The sequence below is a fragment of the Triticum urartu genome, chromosome 6A (genome assembly GCF_056163025.1).
Source record: "Triticum urartu cultivar PI428250 chromosome 6A, HENAU_Tu73, whole genome shotgun sequence".
In the NCBI taxonomy this organism is placed as follows: Eukaryota; Viridiplantae; Streptophyta; class Magnoliopsida; order Poales; family Poaceae; genus Triticum; species Triticum urartu.
Genome location: NC_141878.1, coordinates 414,348,425 through 414,357,986, shown reverse-complemented (window position 1 = coordinate 414,357,986; position 9,562 = coordinate 414,348,425). Strand labels below are relative to the sequence as shown.

At 44.2% G+C, this 9,562-nt stretch overlaps 1 protein-coding gene across 2 annotated transcripts; it reads left to right on the top strand.

The window, feature by feature from the left end:
- Positions 1 to 6,666: 6,666 nt before the first annotated feature.
- On the top strand, positions 6,667 to 9,124 carry SETH1 (phosphatidylinositolglycan synthase family protein). Of its 2 annotated transcripts, XR_015608337.1 has the most exons (2): positions 6,667 to 8,034; positions 8,392 to 9,124. XR_015608337.1 is itself a non-coding variant. In XM_087528161.1 (1 exon), the coding sequence occupies exon 1, from the start codon at positions 7,075 to 7,077 to the stop codon at positions 7,978 to 7,980; it is 906 nt and encodes a 301-aa protein (XP_087384287.1). In that variant the 5' UTR covers positions 6,668 to 7,074; the 3' UTR covers positions 7,981 to 8,162. The 2 variants fall into 2 exon arrangements, 1 of the variants encoding a protein (XP_087384287.1); XM_087528161.1 differs by lacking the exon at positions 8,392 to 9,124 and having other exon boundaries at positions 6,668 to 8,162.
- Positions 9,125 to 9,562: the final 438 nt, after the last annotated feature.

Sequence of the window (9,562 nt, the reverse complement as noted above, 5' to 3'; positions counted from 1 at the left end):
GTCATTAGCTTTGCTCTGCCAGACGTTCATAACATCTGGCGCTGCTCCTGCAGCGGGTTTGGCACCTAGCGGTGCTTCCAGGACATAATTCTTCTGTGCAGCAATGAGGATAATCCTCAAGTTACGGACCCAGTCCATGTAATTGCTACCATCATCTTTCAACTTTGCTTTCTTAAGGAACACATTAAAATTCAACGGAACAACAGTGCGGGCCATCTATCTACAACAACATAGACATGCAAAATACTATCAGGTACTAAGTTCATGATAAATTAAAGTTCAATTAATCAAATTACTTAAGAACTCCCACTTAGATAGACGTCCCTCTAATCATCTAAGTGATCACATGCTCCATATCAACTAAACCATATCCGATTATCACGTGAGATGGAGTAGTTTTCAATGGTGAACATCACTATCTTGATCATATCTACTATATGATTCATGCTCGACCTTTCGGTCTCAGTGTTCTGAGGCCATATCTGCATATGCTAGGCTCATCAAGTTTAACCCGAGTATTCTGCGTGTGCAAAACTGGCTTGCACCCGTTGTATGTGAACGTAGAGCTTATTACACCCGATCATCACGTGGTGTCTCGGCACGACAAACTTTTGCAACGGTGCATACTCAGGGAGAACACTTATACCTTGAAATTTAGTGAGAGATCATCTTATAATGCTACCGTCGATCTAAGCAAAATAAGATGCATAAAAGATAAACATCACATGCAATCAATATAAATGATATTATATAGCCATCATCATCTTGTGCCTTTGATCTCCATCTCCAAAGCACCGTTATGATCACCATCGTCACCGGCGCGACACCTTGATCTCCATCGTAGCATCGTTGTCGTCTCGCCAACTATTGCTTCTACGACTATCGCTACCACTTAGTGATAAAGTAAAGCAATTACATGGTGATTGCATTTCATACAATAAAGCGACAACCATATGGCTCCTGCCAGTTGCCGATAACTCCGTTACAAAACATGATCATCTCATACAATAAAATTTAGCATCATGTCTTGACCATATCACATCACAACATGCCCTGCAAAAACAAGTTAGACGTCCTCTACTTTGTTGTTGCAAGTTTTATGTGGCTGCTATGAGCTGAGCAAGAACCGTTCTTACCTACGCATCAAAAACCACAACGATATTTCGTCAAGTATGTGTTGTTTTAACCTTCACAAGGACCGGGCGTAGCCACACTCGATCCAACTAAATTTGGAGAAACTGACACCCGCCGGCCACCTGTGTGCGAAGCATGTCGGTAGAACCAGTCTCGCGTAAGCGTACGCGTAATGTCGGTCCGGGCCGCTTCATCCAACAATACCGCCGAATCAAAGTATGGCATGCTGGTAAGCAGTATGACTTGTATCGCCCACAACTCACTTGTGTTCTACTCGTGCATATAACATCTACGCATAAACCTGGCTCGGATGCCACTGTTGGGGAACTTAGTAATTTCAAAAAAAATCCTACGCACACGCAAGATCATGGTGATGCATAGCAACGAGAGGGGAGAGTGTCGTCCACGTACCCTCATAGACCGTAAGCGGAAGCGTTATGAGAACACGGTTGATATAGTCATACGTCTTCATGATCCGACCGATCCAAGTACCAAACGTACGGCACCTCCGAGTTCAGCACACGTTCAGCTCGGTGACGTCCCATGAACTCACGATCCAGCACAGCTTCGCGGGAGAGTTCCGTTAGCACGACGGCGTGATGATGGTGATGATGATGCTACCGGCGCAGGGCTTCGCCTAAGCACCACTACAATATGACCGGGGTGGATTATGGTGGAGGAGGGCACCGCACACGGCTAAAAGATCAATTGATCAACTTGTGTGTCTTGGGGTGCCCCCTGCCCTCGTATATAAAGGAGCAATGGGGGAGGCCGGCCGGCCCTAGCAGGGCGCGCCAGGAGGAGGAGTCCTCCTAGTGGGAGTAGGACTCCCCTTTCTCACTAGGATGGGGAAGGAAGGAGTGGGAGAGGGGGAAGGCAAGGGGGGCGCCCCCCCCCCTTCCTTGTCCTATTCGGACTCAAGGGGAGGGGGCGTGCGGCCTGACCTGTCCGGCCCCTCTCTCTCTCCACTAGGGCCCAACAAGGCCCATTAACCCCCAAGGGGTTCCAGTAACCCCTCCGGCACTCCGGTAAAATCCCAATTTCACCTGGAACTATTTTGATGTCCAAATATAGGCTTCTAATATATTAATCTTTTTGTCTCGACTATTTCAAGACTCCTCGTCATGTCTATGATCATATCCGGGACTCCGAACTACCTTCGGTACATCAAAACACATAAACTCATATTACCGGTCGTCACCAAACGTTAAGCGTGCGGACCCTACGGGTTCGAGAACTATGTAGACATGACCGAGACTCATTTCCGGTCAATAACCAATAGCGGAACCTAGATGCTCATATTGTCTCCTACATATTCTACGGAGATCTTTATCGGTCAAACCGCATAACAACATACGTTGTTCCCTTTGTCATCGGTATGTTACTTGCTCGAGATTCGATCGTTGGTATCTCGATACCTACTTCAATCTCATTACCGGCAAGTCTCTTTACTCATTCCGTAATACATCATCCCACAACTAACTCATTAGTTGCATTGCTTGCAAGGCTTATAGTGATGTGCATTACCGAGAGGGCCCAGAGATACCTCTCCAACAATCGGAGTGACAAATCCTAATCTCGATCTATGCCAACTCAACAAGTACCATCGGAGACACCTGTAGAGCACCTTTATAATCACCCAGTTATGTTATGACGTTTGGTAGCACACAAAGTGTTCCTCCGGTATTCGGGAGTTGCATAATCTCATAGTCATGGGAACATATATAAGTCATGAAGAAAGCAATAGCAATATACTAAACGATCGAATGCTAAACTAACGGAATGGGTCAAGTCAATCACATCATTCTCTAATGATGTGATCCCGTTAATCAAATGACAACTCATGTCTATGGCCAGGAAACTTAACCATCTTTGATTCAACGAGCTAGTTAAGTAGAGGCATACTAGTGATACTTAGTTTGTCTATGTATTCACACATGTACTAAGTTTCCGGTTAATACAATTGTAGCATGAATAATAAAAATTTATCATGATATAAGGAAATATAAATAACAACTTTATTATTGCCTCTAGGGCATATTTCCTTCAACAGCGAGGTCAAGTGAGTCGGGGAGAACGAACGACAGTGGGTCGAAGTGGTGGCCGAGGCAGGCGGCGATACAGGGGCTCCCCGACTCTGTTCCGGTGGCGAGGAAGACGAAGGTGAGGCCAGCGGAGCTGCAGGGCATGGCGGTGCAGCGAGGGGAGGCCGGTGGCCACGCCAACGATGAGGTGCGGCGATGGACGCGCTCGGGGGAGCGAGTCCAGAGAGGTAAAGGGTGAAGCGAGGGGTGAATTGGGGGTTTAGGGTTCACCGACGGTGGGGCGGCCTTTATACCCCTCCCAGCGATCTTGTAGCATTGCGGTGGCGGGCATCCGCCGGCGGCATCGCGCACGGAAGGCCAGGGCGCGCGCACGGCCTTCGGTGAATAGAAGGAAGGGAAGACGACAGGGAAGGGGCGAAGTGGGCCGTCTGTTGGGCTGAGGCCCAAGGGCAGGGGGTTTTCCTTTCTCATTTTATTTTTGTTTTCTTTTTATCTTCTGTTTTTCTTTTATTTGTTTCTGTTTTATTTTTATTTCCAAAAGTAAAAGACTTTTATCAAATATGAGACTTGGCCCAAAATTAGAGATGTAATTTTATACACTGCCTCAAAAAGTTTGGGATTTATTTGTAATAGTTTGTATTCTACATAATTTAGAAAAGGCAATTTAAATAATGATTTGGCCCCTTTTTTAATTATTTTAGGGCATTTAAAAACTTTATAAAAATGTGGGTTCACCACCATAATTAGTTATGTATTATTTGCAACACTTTGAACATTTTAGTCTTCATGTTTGAAAAAAATATTATTTTGACTTTATTTTAATTGAAAATGGCTGATTTTTATCAAGTGGCAATTTGGCTTAGTTAAACTTGATGACTTGGAATCATTAGGTGGAGATTACTGTAGCTTGACACTGGGGATGTTACACATAGAAAGATTCATTTGGTCAACTGGCAGCTAGTATGTACTCTCTATGTCCCGAATTACTTGTCTTAGATTTTTCTTGATACGAATGTATCTAGACACGTTTTGGGACGAAGGTAATATGAAACATGAGTTTGAAGGGCTTGGGATTCCTAACCTGCATGACCTCAATATTTGCCTCTTAGGTTCCTAAGTTAAGATGTACATGGTAGGAGAGGGGTCTGGAGGAAATTTGTAGATGCCAAGTACCTTGCAACCTCCCCCATAGTGATGCTCTTGGGTCCTCTAACTTCTGGAAAGGAGTAATGTGGGCAACAAAAGCAATACAATTTAGATCTATGTGGATGTTTGGGGATGTTAAGAGCATTCGATTTTGGGAGGATATCTAATTTGGATCAACTCCATTAGATATGCAGTTCTGAGATCTTTATTGTGATTGCAGGGAGCAATGCCAAAACTATCCAGAAAGTCTGGGATGGTCACACTCTTAAGTACACCTTTATGGGAAACTTTGATGAGAGCATGATGAAACCTCTGGCTTGAGCTTGCTAAGATTTCCAAGAGCATTTCTTTCATGGATTCTAGTGATTCATTGGTTTGGCAGTATCAAAGCTCACAGCAATATTCATGTAGCTCTATGCATGCAATCATTAATTTTAGATGGGTGATGGCTCATGTTTTCATACCTTCCGTTAGGAAATTAGTGACCCCCACCCCTAGGATTTATGTCTTCTTGTGGCTCTTGGAAAGTTGGTGATATATTTGGCAGACCACTTATAAGTAACATAGAATCTATGGCTTCTCTTTGGGTTGCTGGAAAGATATTTGATGATTTTAAATATGTGCTAAATGTTCTTTAGGCCCGGTGAAAATACATGAATAACATTGTGTTTAATGGTGTTTCATGGAGCTCTCTCAATCAAATATAGTGACTGGTTTAAAGTTGGTCAAAGAATGGGGACCGATATTCAAGGATCATATGTTAGCCCAGGTGGAATAATTATGCCTACATGTGCAACATTTGATTCATAATCTATTCCAGATAGAGTGGGGTGACCCTGGACTTAGGTGTAGCTATGTTTGATGACCTCCCTAATGCCAGCTCTAGAGCATGCGTAGATGGCTACACAGCAAGCATGACCCAGTCCTTTGGCGTTGTCACAGAGAGCCCTTTCTCCACCCTGAAGGTAGCATGCCTAGCCTCCTAGCTTCTAGCCTGATATTGTTGTGTTTTGGCTGCAAAATCATGAATGCTCCTCGAGAATATTCCCGCTAGTCCGTTTATGTTGTAGTTGTTTTAGTTTGATGTTGGAACTATTAGTTTTTACTATGTTTTACATAAAACCTTGTGTTGGACCTATTTCATTCGGGCATCTTTCCGTGAATGGAGCCGGAGAGCTCTCCATGTTATTCTAAAAAGGACTTCTCGCAAAAAAACAAATACATTGTGCGGTCAATTTTTGCCAACAAAACACCTATCAAGTTAAAAACTGCCTTTATGCCATTTGCCAATTGTGACTTTGGTGGCAGTCCTAAACAAGTACATATCATTTGCATAGCGTAGACCCTACACACGACCTATAGGGGGTTGTTAATGGATCCACATCCATTGAATGTAGAGCGCCCTCCCAAACCACTCAAAATAAAGGATTATGTGGCCGCTAATCCCCCTGAGATGACAAACTATGTTCCGGTTGATGAGTGAGTGGCCATCACATGAGTGCTCACCATCATCACATTTCCAGATGGATGCCCGATGAATCTTATAAATCCTTTTGCGACCCCTTTGACAAGGTGGAGGATCAACATGTGGAAGATTCCGGTCTCTGTGAGAACTGACTTAGCAAGAATAACTCTCCTAGGACGAGTAATGTTTCTTCCCTTCCAAACTCTGAGCTTTTAAGATCTCAATTTTACCGAGAAAATAAGGGAGGCATTCTTGCAAGTCGGCCGCCTAGCATCTAATCGGAAGAATTTCCGATCTTTCTTTTTCAGGTTTGTGAGCGGCCCACTAGCGTCACCAAAAACATTTGAAAGTTATGCCTCCCTTCTTTTACGCCTAGCATCTCATCAATGCCCAAATTGGCAAAAATTACAGCATCATATGCGTAAAAGAAGGGCCTAAAGAATCTCGCTTCAAAAGCCCCCATAAACCGTTTTTACAGAGATTGTACAAAAAACCATATGTCAATTGATTATAAGTGGCCACACCGCTTGGTACCAACAATAAAAGAATTATTTGTGCCGGTTCGGTATTATGTGTGAACTCTCTTGAAACGAAAGAACTAGCACTTTAGAAAACTTTATATCCGCTGTTCGTCTAAAATCCACTCGCACAAGAAACAGTTCCTATAAAATCAACACTTTAGTAAAATTCGTCGCTTATTCACCACATGCTCTATTCGACATCTTTAATCATTTAGAAAAATAACTAATGTCACGTCGACATTTCCAAGTTCACAATGAAGATATTCATATTTGTGAAATATAAGCAAAGTTACGAAATGAAACTAAGAAAGTAGTGTACGTGCAAAAAAAAATGGTCGCTGGTATAAATAAAGTTACATGTGTTTTTAAGAAATAAAAAAAAGAAAAGGGAAAAAAGGAAAAAGTACCGCTCAAACTCTTAAGCGTGCCAGCTAGGTGGAGTCAAAAAAAATATGTTTGAGCCAGCCCTGCAGTGAGCGGCCACGGCCTCTCCCCCGCTTCCCACCATCGCGTCCCAATTCTCCTCCCTGCCCTGCCGCCGCCGCCTGCTCCTTCCACGCCGCCGCCCTCACGCTCTCCCGACGCGCCGCCTCCCCGCCCAGCCATCCACCCAAGCATATCCCCTGCGGCGCGCTCCCTTGGACTCCCGCGACAGCATGGCGGAGTGACCACGGCGAATCAGGGGTGCGAATCCGGACCCCGATCTGGATCGATAGATCGATCAAATCCGGTGGCAATGGGTAAGGCATGGTAGCGAGGAGGCATGAAGAGCGCTGGAAATCCGACCCTTTGTCGAACAAAGTGGAGAAAAGTAGCCTATGGGGGCATGCAGCCAGGCTACGATGATAACTACACCGACGACTCCTTCCTGGAGGAGATGGTCATGAACGCCAATGTCGTCAAGAGGGACTTCCTGAGGGTGATGGTCGACTCTGTCTCCATCTCCCAGTATCTCTGCATCGTCGCCCTTGTAGTTTCGACATGGACACATACGCTGAATTTGGCCATCGACGAAATCACTCTCCTGAAATTCGACATTGGTCTGCTGCTTGTTGGGTTCTTGGTCCTCCTGCTCACCACCAGCCCATTCTCGCTGAATCTACTCTTGAAGTATGTCCTCAACATATCATTCTTCACCAGTGGCCTTTATGTTCTGGCGCCAATTTGCCATACCCTTACCAGGTCCATCAGTTCAGATTCGATCTGGGCACTTGCTGTGTTCCTTCTGCTGGTTCATCTCTTCTTGCATGACTACTCTGGCTCCACTATAAGGCCTCCAGGTGCACTCAACAACCCAAAGCTGACCAGCAACATCTCCTTGAACGCGTCGATAGTGGCGTCTGTTCTTGTGGCGTCGCGTCTGCCATCTTGGCTGCACGTCTTTGCAATCATGCTCTTCTCATTGCAGGTCTTCCTGTTTGCGCCGCTGGTCACATTTTGTATCAAGAAGTACTCCTGTAGACTCCATTTGATGTTCTCCTTTGCTCTCATGGTCATGACCCTGGGCGTCACGTACCAGCTGCATCGAATGCTCTTCATTTTGCTGCTGGCTCTCGTCGTTTTCATCTCGCTTGTCTGCCCCTACTGGCTTATCAGGATTCAGGAGTACAAGTTTGAGATCAATGGCCCCTGGGATGAAGCTAAACTCTGCTTTGATATAACTGAATGAATAGCAGCACTGGGCTTAATCAGGAAGTTACATGTGCACAAGATTGATCTCACTGTATGTATCTATGACTGATGTACTGCTAGTCTCTTTTGCAAGTTTCCATGTGTATGTACATACTCTTGACTTGTTAACTTGTTTTGCTACTGTGGCTCTAAATGCTTGGCAAAGTCTTGTGTTCTGCACTCTGGTCTGGTGATGTGTTTTCTCGAGGCATTCAAGGCCCCAAATTCAGTGTTGAAATATATAGTGAAACATGATTCTGTAATCTTTGATCAAGTCAAGGGGGTGTCTTGCTCATTCTAGCAACACTGATTATTTTCTCTGTTGAAAAATAATGGCGATTTTTCTTTCATTTTAGAAAAAAAAAATCGGCCTGTGCATCTTATGCTGTATTCATTTGTATGTTTGCAGGAAATGAACTGCAACTCAACCCTATTCTGCACTCTGTTGATGGTTGGCTCCACAATCTCATGTGCTCAATCAGTCGGGGCACTTTTTTTTTCTTAGATCAAAAGAGAGGCCGCCCTCTCCGATTCAAATGACTGAAACCATCAGGCCTAAAGGAACTGCAAACCCACGCACACACACTCAAACCTAAGACAGTCGAGACAAATTACAGACCAGGGGCACGAGGGCCACGCAAATCTTAGAGTTACCGGATCACGCAGGATCCCAAATTCAGAGGAGTCTAAGACATGAACTACACAAAAGACATCACTTTAGAACAGCCCGAAGTATGAAACAGCATAGGCAGCCGTCGAAACGAAGAAGCCATTGAGCTCATGCTCTAGGTCCCGTCAGTTGCCCAGCCGCCAAACACCAGCTCTCCATCCCTCCGATGCATGGTACTCCCTCCGTTCCTAAATACAAGAGATTTCACTATAGACCACATATGAAGCAAAATGAATGAATCTATACTCTGAAATGCATCTATATGCATCCATATGTGATTCATAGTGAAATCTCTATGAAGACTTATATTTAGAAACGGAGGGAGTACATCTCATTTGCTACCTGCTCTACCAGCTTTGCTGCTGGTATCTGTAAGTTTGCCTCTGGGTCCATTATCTGCAACATGGACCAATCATTGATCCAATTGCACATTACTTTCACAAGCATCATAGGGTCACAACATTTCTTTCGATCAAAGATTATATTGTTTCTACATCGCCAGAGAGACCAAAAAAGTGCAGAAATCCCAACAAGTACCAGTTTCTTGTTAGCTTTCGGAAAGGTTTTTTTTTTGAAAGCTTTCGGAAAGGTTTTGATTCATATGTCAAAGCAATGTTGTTCTGGTAAGTGTTGAGGCATCTGATGCCACTTCTGTCGTCAGGCGCCTCAACACTTACCAGAACAACATTTGCAACTTCACTTCATATAGCTCTAACTCTATGAAATGCTCCGTTTCAAAAAAAAAAAACTCTATGAAATGCATCTTATGACGTACGGGTCGGGATTGGTTCTTCCATTATTTGAAAACATTCTGTTTTATTTTTTTGAAAATAATGCATCTTGCCATGGTCTATGCCAAAATGTCAAACATAGTCACCACTAATGTAACACACTTTTTGGCCATCTACAA